Source organism: Neodiprion lecontei, chromosome 6 (genome assembly GCF_021901455.1).
Source record: "Neodiprion lecontei isolate iyNeoLeco1 chromosome 6, iyNeoLeco1.1, whole genome shotgun sequence".
In the NCBI taxonomy this organism is placed as follows: domain Eukaryota; kingdom Metazoa; phylum Arthropoda; class Insecta; order Hymenoptera; family Diprionidae; genus Neodiprion; species Neodiprion lecontei.
In genome coordinates, this window is record NC_060265.1 from 19645019 (window position 1) to 19664746 (window position 19728).

General features: G+C 34.9%; 2 protein-coding genes across 2 annotated transcripts; one reads left to right on the top strand and one right to left on the bottom strand.

Annotated features, from left to right (window-relative positions):
* Nucleotides 1–49: 49 nt before the first annotated feature.
* Nucleotides 50–16854, bottom strand: LOC107226998 (actin-histidine N-methyltransferase). The gene is made up of 7 exons (XM_015668001.2): nucleotides 16205–16854; nucleotides 15263–15754; nucleotides 14897–15020; nucleotides 3307–3421; nucleotides 2927–3079; nucleotides 2491–2814; nucleotides 50–1218 (listed from the first exon to the last, which is right to left on the bottom strand). The coding sequence occupies exons 1-7, from the start codon at nucleotides 16344–16346 to the stop codon at nucleotides 1093–1095; spliced, it is 1476 nt and encodes a 491-aa protein (XP_015523487.2). The 5' UTR covers nucleotides 16347–16854; the 3' UTR covers nucleotides 50–1092.
* Nucleotides 7679–14829, top strand: LOC124295195. Its single transcript, XM_046744237.1, has 3 exons — nucleotides 7679–8611; nucleotides 10283–10641; nucleotides 10672–14829. Exons 1-3 carry the CDS (start codon nucleotides 8492–8494, stop codon nucleotides 13391–13393), a joined length of 3201 nt encoding a protein of 1066 aa, XP_046600193.1. The 5' UTR covers nucleotides 7679–8491; the 3' UTR covers nucleotides 13394–14829.
* Nucleotides 16855–19728: the final 2874 nt, after the last annotated feature.

A 19728-nucleotide genomic window follows, 5' to 3' on the forward strand; every position in this document is an offset into this window, starting at 1 on the left:
TTAACAACGGGAATTCACGGCGATATAATTCGTGACTCAATAAACAAACTTCGATGTTAGTTGTTTATTATTTTCACACAAATAGTCAATTCGAATCCTGTGGAATTTCGTACGTATACATAATATTTATATACTTTAACACTGAATGCTCATGTATTGAATTTAAGTATAATATTTTGAATAAGTCTGTTTATAATATAATACGGCACTTTTATGTAAGTATCAATCGGATGAACAACGAAAAAATATAGTTTTGAACGGACATAGTATTTTACATATCAGAGTATATATGTATAATGTACATGTATCTATACGTGTTATGTATATATGCATAATAAATAATTATTAATAAACAGCGCGATAGTTTTGTTAATGAATAGGAGATTCAAATTCTCTCTGTTCAAGTACACATCTTTCGAAAATAGACATCCGTTATCAATAGCTTCTATTTCTGACGCGCTATTGCTCTTCGAGTATTTGTTACATATAATATATAAACAATACAACGTATGTGTGTATATATATATATATATACATATGTATGTATATAATATATTTATATCTATACATATCTGCATATTTGTATTCACACATGCAATATATGTATAAATATTTTTTTATTCTCACATTAGAGTTGTATTTATATTCATACTATAGTCGACTCGTCAAATAAAACTTTTGTGTATATTTACTGTATATTTCATACTTATAATTCATTTTTTATTATACAAGAGTTGTCAATGTCACGTGTTGTTGTCAAATATTTCAGTGATCTTGGAAACTGTAACAACATATTCGATAAAAGCAAACGATAAATAAATAAACAAATCAGAAGTAATTGCGGAAAATAAATAGGAAATTGAACTGTTCAAACGAGATTAATCCTCTCTTATAAAACCCGTACATTTATTTGTTTTTTGTGTATTTTGTCATTTTTTCTGACATGATGAACCAGAAGTGAAATAGTGAAAAAAAAAGAACGTTGACGAACGCGAGTTGCAGTTTTCGCAAAAAATAGACAAAAGGCATTGATTGTACCAAGTGCTCTCAAAGACAAGTATCATAGGCGTAATCATATGTGCAAAAATATATCTAAGCTTTGATCCACTGCTCCACATAATCCAGGGCACCGTGTAAAATTTGTTTCTCCGTTATTCTCAGTTGCAAGGCTAACTTTTTATGATGTGATAACGACGAGTTCATTATTTCCAGATCCTCCTGAAATGAAATCAATTAACCTCGATTATGCTTTCACATCTTAAGAGATGGATGCTGTTCTATACGTAATTATCTCAAACGTCACACTCACTTGTAATTTAAAATAGAAATTATAAGACTTGCTTGAACAGTTAAAAAATCGTGAACGTATCATCGTGAAGCTGGATTGTTTTCGAATTGAATTCTAAAAACACCCCAAATGTTTCGTAACCCGAGTCCAAATTCTCTTGATATTCCTAAATTCTTCAAACTACAAGTAGTTTCATAAAGGATTCCAGGCTGTCCAATTATTTATAGTATTTCAATAGCTCGAAATACTACAATTTCATATGTATTGATGGTGACAGAAATTAGTGAAATATTTCTTTACCGTAAATAGGGTAAAAACAAAATGTGAAACGCAGTGATATTCATTTTTCGAACAGAGCGGCTACTTTCAGTAACTATTCGCAAGTAAAAGTATCCTAAATCACTTTTAGTGAGTTGAGCGGAAGGCCTGTATTTACTTTGCACGGATGTGAAATTATCCGTTTTCAGTTGGTCTTAACACGCATGTAGGATTCAATCTTATGGTCAGTATACATATGGTACAGTATAGTGCATATAGTTATAATACATAACTAGCTCGTGATGATGTTGAAAAAAAATTTCGCGAATTTCAAATCAGTTATCCAAATAATAAAAAACCTGCCACCCGTATGAACAACCGAACCATCAAAGGAGTGCAGCAAAAATGTTAATTAGTAGGCGAGGAAATGATTTCATTGAATACTCGGTAATTTTTGACGCACTGTGTATTTACATGATGTAAGATGAGATTGACGCCAGTTTTTTTCTTTTTTACGAAACAATAACATACGTTTTCTCTCCTTCTCACGTTCTTCAATCAAAACTTTTCCTTGAACAAACTGAAACTCAACAGCTCATCAATTCTCGACCAATATAGAATACGAGAATTTGAACGTACATTCATAACTTTCATAATTTCGATCAATCTGCCAAAAAAAAGATTAAATTCCGGCGGTGAAAACAACGTTAAGAAAAAAAAAATAAGATGTACAACTCGTTAATTGAAAGTCTAGAAAAATTCCGGATCTCCATGCTAACCGGACAGTTTCGCATAAACGTGTTCCGTATTTTTCCTTTATTGCGCAATTAATTATTCGCGTGAGTGGGCAAATCGAAAGAGGCTTTCTATCTCCTGAACATGAAAATAAAATAAACGCGAGGAACTGAACTCACACACGGACTAATTGTCGTTGTTATATTTACCTCCAGAGTCGTCGGATAATTAGCGATCAGTAATTTTAATCTCGTTAGCATGAACCTTCGGACATTTTCTTCGATAACAGTTTCGAGGGCGCAATCGACATGCTTAAGGTCGAGAACCTTGTCGGACTGTAGCCAATGTTCGAGTTCCGGTTTCCGCATACTGAAAACTCTCAGAAAGGCCAACAGGTCGTCGGAAATTGGTTCCATGCCTGGTTTCAACAGAAACTCATCGTTCGACGGAAGTGCCAACTTAGCGAGAAGCTCGACTCGTTCCTTTTGCAACGCGTCAGCCTTACTTATACCAAGACGCAGCTTAAATCCATCCTGAAATAGGGTTTGATCGATCAGAATTTAACTTTTCATCAATTTTCGCCTCGGTATTCGAATTATAAATAAGAAATATCGACACGCGTAGAAGAAAGGAAAGTTACCGCACCTGCTTGTTGTCGATACTGACAAATCCCGAATGAACGAAAAAGTCGGAATTAGTTCTCGCCCCGTATGCGATGAATATTTGTTCTCCAGCTTTGAAGTTTCTCATCGCGAAGCATTCACATTTATCCGAAATCCTGTTGAAGTCGGTTGTTATCTATAAAAGGAAAATAAGCGGTTGAAATGGTCGATTTTGTTTCTCGATTTTTATACTGATTTCCCAACATTTTCAGGAAATTCAATTTTCGTTTCACAAAACATGAAAGGAGACGAAAATTCAGACTTCGAAATTCTATACCTCAGACTGTATATGACTGAATTTGTACAGTGAAAATGAATAAAATAATGTTTGTATTTCTCTGAGGTATACAATGAATGTATTACCTTTCCTTCCTCGTGATTGCACATATCCCACATCGGTATCAGTCCGTAAATCATTTTTGATCCATCTTCATTGGGTATTCGATTTTGTCTTGTCATAACGGTAGAAACTGCCCAGCTAAGAAAATAGCGTGTAACATTCAGGAATGATAAAATCTCCAAATAAATTCCCGTACAGGGAAATACATTTTTTTTTTTTTTTATATGCGTTGCCCGAGTAACATATTAAGAGACATGAGATAGTCTGGTATACGTACAATATACATATGTATATTTACAAAATGTAAACAATAAAACTATAATATAATACGAATCGGACACGCTGAACGCGATGGCAATTTTGTTATTTATTTGTTCAACAAGTGGAACAAACTCGTTTATAAACTGAGAATAGGTTACGACGCGCATATCGTTGTATATACACACATTATACGTGAATACATAACATATACACGTATGCATAGGTATACGTTATTTACCATATGTCCGCAGACTTTCTATTCATTTCTCTATTTGTCCGCGAACCGACCAAAAAAAATCGGTCAATTTATGAATTGCCGGAGGCGAGAGCCGCGCGATGCAGATACAGAATGAACCTGACCCAGAAATACCGGCGCGGACGTTAAGCGGAAAAAACGATACTTGTAAAAACCTCAGTCATTGTTCGTAACGACGCACTGCACTTCATTTTTCTATTGCGTGGCGTAGGAAAAAGAAAAATGGTAATGGAAAATTTTAAAAAGATAAAAAGTATTATTAACTTCTTATTGCACACACACATATATATATATATACACATATATATACATATATAAACAAAAAAAAATGCATTTATTCGCGTAAGCCATTGATTCAAAATAGTGGGCTATTTTAACGACTCGTAATAATTTAACCGCAAATTTTCTGCGTTAATTCAACGATTCATATTTCATCGTCAAACGACGTAATCGCGCTTAATAATAATTGAAATGTATTATTCTGGGATAATTTTGTTAATGTAAAAAAAATTACCGGATGACTCGAGTATAATTCTACAGTACCTAGACAAGACGTTTAAAAAGTATAACGATGCTGTCGTTAGTCAAGTTAAATTTGATGCAACGTTTATTCTTTTACGGTTTTTTCCGTTCCGGGTTCAAACACACTTCCCTAATTCGTCTATTTTTTAAATTCAAACACGCATCACGATATTGAAGAGAAAATGTGTTTCTAATGTCTTCTATATACCTAGATTTGAAAGTTTACCTTTGCAGTGTACCTATCGTTTTGAACAATGACGAGGATGATTAGTACCCCGGATAGACGAGTTTTGAATCATCCTCTACATTGCGAAGAGCGGGTACGCAAGAAAGTTTCAAGTGTGAAAGTACACATCTTTCAATCGCAAGCCAACCCGCGAATGAAACTTTCTGCCTACACGAAGCTTGGGAATTTATAAAGCTAGAGCTTAGTATAATCGCAAACTCAGGCAAGTATGTACTACCAAATGTACTAATCGAGAGTTGGGCAAACTCCCCGAGGCAATTCTAAATGCAAGTCGGGCGTTTAATCGTAAGAAGAAGATCAGCCAAATTATCATGGAAAGATCACCTTAGCAGAAAGTCTTATTTACGTTGTATATAGTTGAGTATAATTTACTGTATACATATGAAGTGTTTACTTGGATAATTAATTCCAGAAACTACATAGCAGCGTGGATAACTCGAGTGAAGATAGCCGCACGACGCTCGTTTAAAAGGCAGTATATTATTGAAGATATCCGCTCGATCCCATATTTTAATATACGGGCTATTCCGCGTCAACCGGATCAGTCATCTCTCAGATATTTTTTTAATTTGGCATGTGGATTGTGTAGGGGGAGTTAGATTTTTGTGCCAAAGCGCGAATCTCATAATGCAAAATTCGATTTTTTATTAACAATAACAAATTAGACTCCCATTTTTTTCAAAAATTCATAACTTTGGCAAAAAATTAGATACAATATATTTTTTTTTTTCAAATTACGCGGAAAGCTCCATAGAATTTTAAAAAAAATACGAAATGGTAAAAAAAAGTTGTTATCAATTGTTTATTTAACAATTAATTTTTCAAAGATTTTTAAAACAATGACTGACACGATCAAAAAATTTTTTTAAGATTTCAACATGTTCCTTGAACTGTACTACAACCTGTAAATTAATTCCAGAGGGGTGTTTTTCTTCGTTTTCGAGTAAAAAATGATTAAAGGTGTCGATGCGCATGAAATTGCGGCGCGCTGAGTCTCTACGTAATGGCGGGCGGCCGGTTGCCGTCCACCGCTAGCCCGCGGCGGCGTCGCAGCGTTATTTTAGTGTCATTTTCACGATGTAGGACATGATTGAAGAATCTGAAAAAAATACTGTACCTTCACAAGGCCTGCTCAAAGCGATAACTGAAGTTTCAAGAATGTGTTTTTATTTTAAAATAAGTAGCAAGTTCTGTAATTATTATCATTTATGTGCCCTCTCATGGTGTGTAACCGTTATTTTGAATCTCTGTAATAAAAAAACGGTGAAAAACACATTCCTGAAACTTCACTTATCGCTTTGAGCAGGCCTTGTGAAGGTACAGTATTTTTTTCAGATTCTTCAATCGTGTCCTACATCGTGAAAATGACACTAAAATAACGCTGCGACGCCGCCGCGGGCTAGCGGTGGACGGCAACCGGCCGCCCGCCATTACGTAGAGACTCAGCGCGCCGCAATTTCATGCGCATCGACACCTTTAATCATTTTTTACTCAAAAACGAAGAAAAACACCCCTCTGGAATTAATTCTCAGATTGTAGTACAGTTCAAGGAACGTGTCGAAATTTTAAAAAAATTTTTTGATCGTGTCAGTCACTGTTTTAAAAATCTTTGAAAAATTAATTGTTAAATAAACAATTGATAACAACTTTTTTTTACCATTTCGTATTTTTTTTTAAATTCTATGGAGCTTTCCGCGTAATTTGAAAAAAAAAATATATTGTATCTAACTTTTTGCCAAAGTTATGAATTTTTGAAAAAAATGGGAGTCTAATTTGTTATTGTTAATAAAAAATCGAATTTTGCATTACGAGATTCGCGCTTTGGCACAAAAATCTAACTCCCCCTACACAATCCACATGCCAAATTAAAAAAATATCTGAGAGATGACTGATCCGGTTGACGCGGAATAGCCCATACGTATATAGGTATACGGGTATTATAATACGGATGCTGCTGCACTGATGCGACTGATGCACTTTCTACGAACGAGATGCGGAAGCTGGTTTTGCACCGATGGTGCAGCTGTCTCTTTCGGCATCTGGTTTCGCGCTCACCATCAACCGGCACTGATACGTGTATTCGTTGCGCACTGAGAAAAATTTCATTACACTTATCGTTGATAAAAAATCCTTGTAAAACGGGTATTGTTTTGAATACAATAAAGTATAGAATTACAACAAGATCTGACACAATTCGACGCTACGTTTTCTGGTTACTGCTAGATTCAATCTCTTTGTATAAAGTTTACCAAAGATTTTATGTTAATTAATATGTCAACATCGGTATATATTCTTGCACCAGCATCAAACTGTACATTTTTTACTCACGATTGTATTTTTCAGTCAGAAGTTAAAAATTATAATTGCTAAGGACTTTACATACTAACCATAGTTAGAAATTTCTCGTGGTGTATGTGAAATAAAATAACCTCAACAATTTACCCTCGCGAAATAGGGTGGAAAAAAAAAAATAAAAAAATAAAAAAAATGATCTATCGATCCGATATCGATCCGGATCGTATATCGAGTCACTACTCACTAGAGATAGACGAATTAAAAAACAAATACTATTAAATTGCCTTGATTGTAGGAATATCTTCTTCCACTCCTGACTCTATATTTGCAGAAAAAACTTGTACAAAAATTATAAAATACGTTGACAAGAAACGTAGAAACTCGAACGTGATTAGCGGGGATTTGTATACGTATAATCCTGTTTATACGAGTGCATGTGAATTACATATAACAGAATCATCGCGTAAGTTTCTGAAAAAAGTTTCAGCAAAAAAATGTTGAATAACAAATAAAGATGTATACAGGAATTCCGTGATTATCCGAATATATAATATACGTATAAATTCAGCACTCAAGTTTCGTTCCTTAAACACCAACGTTTGTTTTTTTTTCTATCATTTATATTTATTCAACTTTATTTTTAATACTTCTATAGCCCTATAAGATGAAGGACACGACGCGTCGCGTCACGAGACGCGAGGGAACGTACGAGAGAGCGAAAAATATTCTCTAGGAACTTATAGAAGACGAATTAAGTTTCACCGACTTACTTACGCCAGGTGTAAGAGAAAACAGCTTCAGTCTTCGCCAAGACTTTACACGGTGAGCAATCGATGGGATAAATTTTTTTTTTATGTATTTTATTACAAGTGTATACGCGCTGAATAAAGTTTACTAATTAATAATTACATCGGATAAATCGTCAAGGCAATCAAACGATTGACGAAAATAATCAACACAATTATAAAACAAAAAGACTGATTAAAAGGTGTAATCTCGGTGCGTAGTAAATTTTATTATTTCGGCAGCGTAAAATTTTTTAAATATCAATTTTCGTATATTATCGAATGGTGATTTTGGAAAAGATAAACGTTGCAACGGTGAACAATAAAATTTTACGAGCTGTCGTTGCTTAGAATATTTTTATTCAAATTCAGCGTGAAAGGTGAATAAATTGAAGTAAAAGAAAACTTAATCATGACGCGACGAAACGTCGTCCGCATCCAAATGTGTCGTTGTAAAGATGTTTGTATATAAACTGCGTATCGAGGAAACGAATTTCAGCGAGAATTGAACAACTAAAAGTAAACTTCAATGAAACTTGACGATTTTTTAGCTGTGTTAAACAGAAAAAATGTAATATTCGTAATTTTACTTTTGTTTGTCGTCTATATTCACGTGTTTCTAAAACCGGTGAGAGGAAACAGCGATAAACAATATTACAACGAATTTCGCGTGTTATATTAAAAAAAAAAAAAAAAAAAAAAAACACGAAGAAGGTTCGAGAAAAATAAGAAAAAAAAACTTGTTCGACGCATCTGCAAGAAAATTGCGCCTCATCGAACAGAAAATCACAAATAAAAAGTAAAATATGCAAAACTGTGCGTTATAACAACTTTCGTCAATAATGTGGAGATCATTCGTTGTTCTGTTCATCGTTACAACAAACTTGTGCAATTTTCTGGATACCTACAAAATTACCACCGACGAAACTTCGAGAACGGCGATAGAGGCTTACGAACGACAGGTAATGGAGCAAAAAATAAAAAAATAAAATAAAAAATAAGAAAATAAACCTTGTAATTGAAATTCGATCGTGTCGTGGGTAAAATTCCACTATACACGATACATTTGTATTGCTTGTCGATTCACTCGTTGTGTCTTATTTTTCCGCGTTGGAATTAAACCGCGACATAACAAAACGTACTTGTTATTAGGACGTGTATAATAAGCACCGATTTTGCACCAACTTTCATACCCATTGTGTAACTCTAAACAATAGTACGTATAATTATGCAGGTACTTTCTTTCTAATTGTCTTAAAACACGAATACGCCGTGAACAAACAGACGCGCAGCATAAAATTCTGAAGCATGACAATGGGTAGATGGTATCGTTGTTACCTCTTTGATAAAAATATGCATGTACGACGATCTTGGTTTAATTGTATTTTATTTTTTTTTTCTCACCAGCGATTGATTTTCAATTACTTGTACAATTATCTTTAACGTTATTACACTTTGGTTTTTACTTCGAATTTAATATTATCCGTTGAACCAGTTACGGTTATTCGTCTGACTCGAAGGTAATTTCTAATCTTGCAAATTATACCTTGCTGTACAAAACACTGACGACGGCCAATATTTTCCTCTGTCCGATATCCACGATTGTATATGTGTATGTAATTATGTATGTATGTATATTTACGAGTTCATCTTGAATAGCTTCACGCTATAATTCACGTCATTCTAGTTTTCAAATAATAATATCTATGTCAGGAATTCAAAAAAGTATATGAGCCGAAGGAATTATATATGGGATATCGTATATATGTATATATATGTAACGATGCTAAGAAATATGTTCTATATGCACACACATAATGTATACAGTAATCCTTCTCGGATCGTAACTCGACGAGTAACATTTTTTATAATACATCGTGTCTATGCATGCATATGAACGGATATTTCTTTGCCAACTGGCCAACTTTTCATCACTTTTTATCATTATGAATACTCTAGTGCTGTAATTTGAGTTAAACACTGCTTGTGAATTTTTAATTAATATACTAATAATTGCACTGGATTTTCCAGAAGGTCTTTGAAAGTTAGAAAAAAAAATGAACAGAGCGATAGCTTCAGTACATCTATTTGAATGAACAAAAAAAATTAACGACAAATCGCAGAACAATTATAAATTAACTAGAAACAGATTTCAGTAAAAAAACCGTGAATAAAATCTGGCAAATTAGTATTTAAAATAGTCTCATAATCAATTTATATAATAAATGCGAAATGTATTTTTAGTCGACGCAAATTTTCTGCAATTCGTTGTATCAATTGGTTTTTGTTTTTTGTCTTTTTTCATCGCAGAGTCAATTTGAAATTGGTACTTTATAAAATTATCCTTTGCAAAATCAGTCAATATTAGAGAGCAATCGAAAGTATATAATGGAACGAGGTGATTGCTAAAGAAAGAAAATTAAAATTAAAATTTCATTAAACACGATAATTTTTTTGATGCACGCAAATTCAAAAAAAGTGCATCTCTGAAACAGTCGACTCTAAAAATATGACTAAGTCACCGGTCTTTTCCTCACGAACTATAATTATTTTGACGGGAGGATTGTATAATTATGAAAAATATCGAAGCGAAAGAATCTAGGTGACTGAATACATGTATTATTTTCTTCCAGGGCTCTGACCTGCAGGACGAATACCTGGATGAGAATTATTCGAGTGAAGATTCGGGTCGGGTGGTAATTGGAAAGTGGCGGAATAATGGTGAAGCATTGGAGCCAAAATGGCGAGATGGAGATTCTGTGCCGCTGGCACCGTTTTCAACGATATCGTTTGCAAACGGATGGCGAGAAGAACCCGACAGCGTAATTAAATACGAAGAAAACGAACCGGTGTCTGTGAGTTTTGACTCAAGAGGTGGAATAAAAGATATCGACAACGCCGGAGAAGGATCATCGCGAGAGGAGAAAACTTACATCGGTATCAGGGGCGCGTACAGGAAGCCAAAGTCGCGTGAACACAGAAATTACCATCGCACCAAACTGAATTTAGGAGATGCGATTACCACTACCGAGATTTACTCAGCCGTGCGTGGAGACGGGGGTGAAAAATTATCGGAGACGTTCGAAAGCCGCGAAGATACGAGGAAACATCCGGACACCGTCGACGATGTCGATAATGTAGGGAACGCTAAAAAGGCGGAAAAGTATCGCGAGACCTTGCAAAATTACACCAACCAATACGAGCTCTTCGATGACGGCGAAAACGACGATCCCAGACCCAGGAAACGGAGGCCGCCCGGAAGCCACGAGTTTCCGGGATCCTGGAACGCGATGGACAGAAAAAAAGAAGCATCAGAGCTCGCCGAAAGGGGCGGAGAAAGTGAAAGGGAATCATCGCGGGAGAGTGTGGATTTGAAGGCGTTTTTGAAAATGCAAGGGAACAATCTGAGCCTCTCCGAAATTTTACAGGAGAAGAATTTAACTCTTTCTGATATCTTAACAGGCAAGCCGGACGCCATTAGAATTTTGAAGTCAAATGAGAGGCGGCAAGGACCCGGAAACAAAGAAGACGAAAACTCCGGGGAACAATCGACTTCTACCCAATTACCGTTCAGGAATTTGCTTGTATTTCGCAATTCGTCGAATTATGAAAATGGGGGACGATGGTCACCCAGTCGAAAAATTATACCGACGACGAAGAGCGACGAGAGTTCAAGTTTCGAGGATCTGAACGTCGGTTTAACGAGCGTAGAACTCGAGTCGAGGGTTCCTCCGGCATTGGATACCAGTGAATCGTACTCGGACTGGTTTTCACCGGAAACTGCTAAGAATGCGAGCAAGGTATCTTCCGACAATGACAGGAGACTGTCGAATTTAACACTTGTAGAAAATGAGGCCGGGAACTTGAAAGAGCAGTTCATCGATTCCGATAACAAGAGTTTGTCGGTCGAGACAACAACTGTTTTCGAAGATGGTATCGAGGCTGATCGACAACTCGTTGTGAACTCCGAAGGCAAAAGATTTCTACCGGAAACTGACGACGAGGATGAAATTATGGAATTTTCTGATTACCCTTCAAAGATGCCCAAGTTTATTCCAACCGTTTATGATACCGCGGTGCGAAATTCCAAAAGAAAACATATTCTCCATGGTGCCATACAAATGAACAACCCTCGGACAAAAGCGGAAGCAAAACTGAGTACTGAACAAGTTGTGCCTCTGGAGACAACCGTGCCAACGATTATCAGCGAAACTGGAATAAAAATTGTGAACAGCACAGAAACGGAAGATAGTGGTACTACAAAAAAGCCACCAAACGAAGTATTGGAACACCTCAGAAATCAGACTGGACAGATAGAATTGGGTGAAAAAGTTTTAAACACGAATTCAAACTCATCGGAAGGCAGAATTCTACTCAACATGAGTGTCGAGGGGTCTAATCTACGTAATGACGAGAAAAATTTCACCTTCAATCAAAAATTGCACGAGGTTGTTATACCCAGAGTAGACCCCCAATCTCGTGCAGAGATATTGGAGCTTTTCAGTTCTGGATCTAGCGCCGAGCGATTAGAACGGTTGCTAGCTTCCAGAAACATGAGCGTAGAAGAATTGATTGCTCTGAGACAGAGGGGATCGAGCCAAGTGCATTTTGCTGAAGTATTCAGAGCGAAAGAACAGAGTTCAATGTCGTCGTCTCATAATCACAAAACCAATCATAATGTCAAAGCCAATCATGCATACCGAGAGGAAGTAGAAAAGATTCGACCGACTAATGAACAGAAAATGAAAGAAAAGGTGAACAAGAGCGCTGATGAAGTTCTGGAAGCATCTAAAGATAGTAACGTCCTATCGGACGGCCAGAGTATAAATGTGAAATTGGAAACTACAGAGAAATTAACAATACCGCAAGATAAATCAGAGGATCGAGATAAGGCTAAAGAAAATTTTGGTATTGAGACCGAATATTTGGCCACAGATTTGATCAACTTATTTTCTCAAAGCAAAAATATTAAGAAGAATATTTCAGATTTTGATAAAGACGTCTCTGACTCCGATAACACTGTGAAAAGTCCTAGTGTAAGATCGGAAGAGGTTGGGATAAGGATGGGACCCAGAACAGGAGGAGATTTCAAAGGGGTTACGACGAATTTGGATTCGACAGCGACGGTTAATTCGATGATGGCGAATAAAAATGTTCAGAGAGACTCGGAAGGATCATCATACTATACAAGTATCGAAGCAGTAAAAGTGCCGGTTCTGGATGGAGGGGTACAAGAAGTGGAAACTGTGTTCGAGGGAGAGAAAAAACCGCCAATGAATTTGGTAGATTTGGAAGAGATTGGACGTGTCGAAGAAATACTGAAAAATGATATAGATTCGTTGAAAAATTTGTATGGAATCAGCGATTACGAGTATCCAGAAAAGAAATCGATTTCAAAAGTAAAGCCGAGCATAATAGCAAGCGGCGGTATACTGGGGGTGACCATCGTCGTATTTTTATCAATATTTATCGCGTGCAGAATTAAACAAAAAAAGAAATTCACCTATCGAAACTCGTTCACGAAGGCTGTATTCCACAACCCAGGAGTAACCGCTAGAAAACTGTCAAACACCAGCAGCATCAATACGATAATGGTTGACGTTGTTGCAACATCAACGGCAAAGAGACCCCAAAAACCGTATAGCGATTTTGAGAACAATGGTTTCGAACCAAAAACAGATATCGATAATGACTCACTCGATGCCAATGACAGCTGGGAAACAATACCTGATTTCATGAAGTAATAAAACGACATAGTTCCCAGGATTTCATTAATACACTATCGGTGTTCCAAGAAACATGTCAAGTGGTTTCACGTTCACCTGAAAGACATGATAATTTTGAAGGACTGGTCTGTCAAACAAGGTTTCCGGCATTGTCATTCGAATATAGCAATCTTGAGAATTATTTCAAGTATATTTAGTTGAAGGCAGTTCCACTAGCGCATAGTCCTAATGTTGAAGTCATAGTTTTGATATTTCATTAAAATGTTTTAAAATGATACCATTGTTCAGTTGAATCGATGGTATCGATATGATATATTTTGAATATAATCTTAAATATAATAACTGTTCATTAAATAAATGAACAAGAAGCATCGTACTGTTCGTGCCATTGGTTTGGCCTTGAGATACATTATTGTAAAATATTCATATGAAATACTTGAAAGGTTTCTAGCGAACCCTGCAACTGAAATCTCACATAATATACTTTCACTTTGCGCATTTGATGTAACGCATCATCGACTTTCAGTGCGGCTTAATTATAGGCAATATTAATAAAAAAAAACTAGTGAACTGCCATAATAAGACTGCAAGAAGACAAGAGATTCCCGAGAAAAACCAGCTCTCAAAAAATATCCTGTTTCAAGATGCATCTACTGCCTTAACCCTCCATTGGCCATTATCATTAAGATATTTTATTATTCTGACTGTCAGAATATCAAAAAGAAATCCCAATTTAGTAACCTACATTTTTTTAGAATTTTTACTCATCCCTAAGTAGGTAAAAAACAGCCTCGAACGAATTGTTCTTAGATGGCCAACGACGTGAGTGTAAATATAGGTGAGCAACGAAGGGTTAAAGTGAAGTATTCTCCTAGTAGCTATTATGAGAGTAATAAATGATTATTAATAATTTTACACTATTCATATCTTCGTCGATATTCTACCCATCTTCGTTCAATTCCTAAACATAATTCAGTCTTTTATTGGACCCCCCCAGCCCCAGGAAAAAAAATGACAAATCTGGTTATAGATTTAAAAGAACAAAGTGGTAGAACAAAGTTCAGAATGTCTTTGTCTTTCAATGCCATATGTGACTATCACCATGTCCGTCACATACGTTAACAATAACAAAATTTTTTTATTCAATTATGATGATTTTGACTATTTGTAATATTTTTTAAATATACGCGCATATCAATGTATACCTACTATATATATAATATATATATATATATAATCTCTAAGTACCTTAAATACCTGTAAAAATACTCTTTGTCATTGTATAGTTAGTTGTTGTATATTTATTCTTAAAGTTTCAGTATAATAAGAAGCAATTTTGCAAGTGACATCTATATGTGTTTAGATAATCTTTTGACAAGGTTTGTTTTCAGATAAAGAGAGGTTCTTATCAAGACACTTCAGTCCTGACTCAAGGCTCAAAGTATGTGCAATGAGACTTCAGAACTAAAATATTCTAGTATCGTTAAGGTGTTGTTTTTTATACCCAATTTATCTACTCACCAATATTCCTCGTAAGTAAAGACCTCCCTCAGTAATTCGGACACTGAATTCTGATTACTTTGGAAAAATCTATTGAAGTATGAGTATTGTCTCGCAATGTTCCTGCACTGCTTCAAAGCACCTTCTGCAATCAAGCATGAAACACATTTTCATTTTACAAGGGAACCCAAGAATTCAGATTTCAGCACAAAAAACTAGTAATTCCAAAATAATATTTCATAACTTTATAACAGTTGCACGAAATCTGAGACATCGTGAGATAAAAATAATTTTGGAATTTAGCCAAGTTATACCGAATTCAATGATTATAAAGTTTTCAGACAGACCGCCCACTGTGTTGAAATTAAATAAACAGGAAGTACAAACCTAATGTTGGGCTTCCCTTCAACTCAATCATGTCGTTGGTGCTCATATATAAAACAGTGCTGTACTGGTTGGGCAACACATCTAAATAATGTTTCCACTGAGAGTTTTCCTTGTGTCGCTCAATGAGAAGAGCAATGGCCAATGCAACGTGAGGCATATGCTGTACAAGAGGATCATTTTGGAGTATGCTTAACTCAGGTGCTGCTGTTTGTGTACAGAATATCAGTTTTCTTGGAATATCTAGAATCATATGGCCTTCGGTGAAATTTCTCTCCGCTTTAAGGCCAAAGTCATATCCAGGAAACTCTGCGATGCTAACACCGTCGATGTTAGCACCGTTCTCTCGTAACCACTTGACAAAGTTGCCAATAGCTTCGCACCTCTTCGACGATTCTATCTTCATCTCCTCCAGTCGTTTAACCTTCTCCAAAATAGATGATATCTGCACGTAGTTTTCCCATAGCTGTGTTTCATATGCCGGATTACTGCTCACTGCAAAAAGTTTTACCATCATAGTTGGTAATCGTCAGTCAACTGCTTATTTCTACGATTTAACTCTAGGATAGTGGTTAAAAATAATTCGGAACATAATCCGCTATCACTCAACAGTCAGCAAAGATTCAATTGTATACAATAAGAACGCCATTCCTCAATGAAATCACAAAGGTTGATAATGTATTCTACATGACTTTGCAATCACCTTAGTTAGCTTACTAAATTATGGTGTATGAAAAATCAAACATTTGCTGAGATGGTGACTGAATTGAAAAAGAGTAAGGGTAGAGAATTTGTATTTGATAAAAGAGTTTCACGTATCAAATATCGAATGTAATGCAAAATTTGGCGCTGGATCTGAGTTTCTTGAGCAATTGTAAAATTGAATAGGGAAAAACGGAGTTCGAATAGTCCGGAAAGAAAAGTGATGTGAAATTTTATACTTACGGTGAAAGAGTTTCTCGCACTGAACGTTGATTTCGTTTCTTTTAGACGGAGATATCCTTTTCGTTTGATGAGGTATCTTTTTGTTTAACGATGCGTTATGCTGTTTACATTTCGCCGAGGGATGCAACTTTTTTCTCCCCATATTTAATTCAGAGTTTTTCTCAATTTACCACGAAGATTCAAACGCATTATAACACGACTCGATGATCAGAGGTGCTCGAGAATAACTTAAGTGTATATTCGCGTTTTAACCTTCTAAAAATAGACAGCAAACGAATGTTCTTATTCTCCGCTTTCGCGATTCGAACGACATAACCTACAATCAGTTGTGCTAAACAGAACAATGGATGCGATCATACGGTTTATTGATTTGAATTCTAGAAACGTATTCACAATCTTAGCGTAGGCATCAAAACTGTCACAAACTCTAGCCTATTTATTCGGTTGCTAACCTTTACTTCTCGGACGAAACTAATTCAAAATTGTTGGTACAATTACCTAGATAGGCTACAGGTTAACAATTTGATTACACGGACTCCTCAAGACTGCAACCGTAATCCTAAACCTATCTTGACTATCAAATTACCACTAGGTACATACATCTCTTACCTACAACGTTATTGACAGTCGTTTGTCAAAATTAAAGACTAGACAAAATTTAGCAATTATCAAATTGAAAATAATGAATAGATTGAGCTATGGAATGAACAGTTCACTGCCGACATTGGAAAGTTTTCTATAAAAATTACCAAAAATTCCATTTGACGGAGTTCTCTGTACAATTATACAGCCAGATTTAGTAATATACTGTTTGATAGGAATTTTAGAGAAACACCAACTTGGGGCACTTTCAATTGAAAAAAATATTCTGAATCGATTTTTATTTCACCATTCCCGAGTTACCCCGAAATATATTGCATTTTATAACTAAAAACTTTTTTACACGTGAAATGAAATTTTATCTCACCGTTTTCGAGTGCGTATCGAATTGACGCAATTTTCCAAGTACAAAATCATACGAATATTGATGTAAAATCCTAGAACTTACAAGTTTTTCAAAAATTTCCGTAGTCACGATTCTGTGGGTGTCAAGAATTTGCAAGAGTTTGGAAATTAAATGACATTACTTCACAGAATATTGGGTTACAGAAAATTTTTTTTTGATGCCATATTTTCCACAATTTCAAACCTAAACGGCACTCATTTTTGCGGATCATGCGTAAAAATTCAAACTGCAAACTTTGTGCATAGATGTTTTATTCAGTTTTTTTTTCACTTTTCTTTTATTTTTCAATAAAAATTATTCACTTGCAACAATTAAAATTAGAATATCAAGAATTATAAAATAATTCTTGTTCTAAGCGATTTGAAAATATTCTTCAAAGTGCGGTTCTAGTTACTAATTATTATAATCCGAATGTAACTACATATATGTGTTTCTTTTTATTTTTTGTAAACCTATTGAAATGTTATACAGCGTAGATACATGTGCACATAGTATATTAATACCAGTTGTACATACTGTATATCTTTTTCGTTTTTATATAGCTTTTTCCTTTAATGAAACGCGATTATGACGTATGGCAAAACTACTGCAATTTTTGTTTTCTTTTTTGCCTTTCCTCCGTTCGTTTGCATTTTGGATCATATCAATTTTATAAACTCTTAGATCTCCTGTATTTAAGATTCTAATTATAATTGGTCTGTATATGTAAAGTATAAACGAAAAACCGAATTCGACGACCATATAGAATAAAATAATTTGAAGGTAGATGTTTTCCAAGCACTTTAGCGTTAGTGAACCGTACAATGTGCCCAAGAAAAGACAGGTACCCAAACAAATTAACATAAAACGCGATTACCCGAATTTTTGGGCTGCAAACTCTAGTGATTATGACATTATACCTAATATAGATCAAAGAGGATAGGATTGATATACATATACCTACATTTATACATTTTTTTTTCTTTTCTCTTCATTCATACAATAATTAAGTGGGCCGAAATTTGGATTTGAAAAAAATAGCAGTGCCTCTAAATGAGTATAAAATTTTATGAAATTTCATAATATTCTTTATAGAAAAATGTATTAATGAAGGATATGAACCCCGTCAAAGGTACTAATTTTAATTATATCAAGAACCAATCAGAGAAACTCATAGTACCTATTTAGATAGGTTGCTCCGCCAGAAGGACAAGCTGGTTCATCCAATGCAAAGAAAAACAAAATCCAACAAACTAGCGAAAAAGCCCTGCTTTCACTAACTAATCAAACTTTGTCAAAAAAAAAGTAAAAGGTTCAGTTGACAAACATGTATTATTATCAATGCTTTTCCAATGGCGAAAGATCAGTCAATTATTTTTGGCTGAAGAACTAAGAAATATTCGGAATGAAACTCCTTCACAGTCGGCCACAGTAGTTTTATACGTGAATCAATTTAATCATTTCTGCCCTCCGAATCGAGATTTAATCATGTTCAAAATTGGATCCTTTTTCTTTCTTTCTAGAACAAATAATACACGTTACACAATGAATCGACAAATTTTTCTTTACACAATAATACTTTGCTTTATGAAGATAGAAGGTATATGTTTTACATTTTAATTCTTATGTATCCCTTTATAAATAAGCTGTACAGAATGTACAAGTAATACTCTTCTCCGATTTTTATTCAATTCTACCTGTAACATAGGCAATATTAATGTTAATGATATTTCGTTTTCCTTCGCTTTGGGGTTTATGTGCAAGATGGCGTATACGTTACATTAGGACTGATAAGGAGGATTGAAAAAAAAGATAATAATAAAACTAATTTCCTCATTAGAAATACAACTAGATGTAAATTTACTCCATTCCGTTTCTTCTTTTTCATTTTAATTTTTTTTTTTTGCAGCTCAAAAATTCTTACGCCTTAATATTGCTAACGATTACAATATAGGTATATCATTATTTTATACATCCTAATAACATGATTCATTTTCCTTCACTTATATTTCTCTTTCTCTCAAATATAAAGTTAGCATCGCATTCTCACTGTGTATACGAATTATAACCAGAAGAATCGAAATATCAATCTATCTTCAATGTAACACCTTCCAAACGCAGGTCTATAAATTAATGCAATTAAAAAACCAGTATAACGGTTTGCAAATATCGTTCTATGAGTCTTGTAGTGTCCTTGAAATTATTCATGTGGTTGCCACTTTTGCATAACAGTCCATAATGTTATTTCCAACTGACTCCACGATTTCTGTAACCGAATCAGCATTATACACTCCATGCGAATAGATTCGCCCTAATTATCGTTAACATTCAACTATCATTGAATAAAATAAATTATTACCGTAAACCACATATCGTGATAAAACAATCCTTTGTTCTTAGTTTAGCAAAGTATCATCTAGTTCCTTATAATAAGAAAAAAAAAACATTCTATGCACGGACAGGAAATTGAGGCTTTCAAAAACCAATACTCAAGAATTGTCAGTTTTAGCAGTTGCGTACCTATTTACCTACATTGAAC

Excerpts from the sequence above, each read along its gene's own strand:
- LOC124295195 (XM_046744237.1), top strand. The coding sequence starts at position 8,492 with ATGTGGAGATCATTCGTTGTTCTGTTCATCGTTACAACAAACTTGTGC. Across the intron at positions 8,612-10,282 it reads TAGAGGCTTACGAACGACAG|GGCTCTGACCTGCAGGACGA; the intron begins GTAATGGAGCAA and ends ATTTTCTTCCAG. Across the intron at positions 10,642-10,671 it reads GAACACAGAAATTACCATCG|CACTACCGAGATTTACTCAG; the intron begins CACCAAACTGAA and ends AGATGCGATTAC.
- LOC107226998 (XM_015668001.2), bottom strand. The coding sequence starts at position 16,346 with ATGGGGAGAAAAAAGTTGCATCCCTCGGCGAAATGTAAACAGCATAAC. Across the intron at positions 3,080-3,306 it reads GCAATCACGAGGAAGGAAAG|ATAACAACCGACTTCAACAG; the intron begins GTAATACATTCA and ends TTCCTTTTATAG. Across the intron at positions 1,219-2,490 it reads ATTATCCGACGACTCTGGAG|GAGGATCTGGAAATAATGAA; the intron begins GTAAATATAACA and ends ATTTCATTTCAG.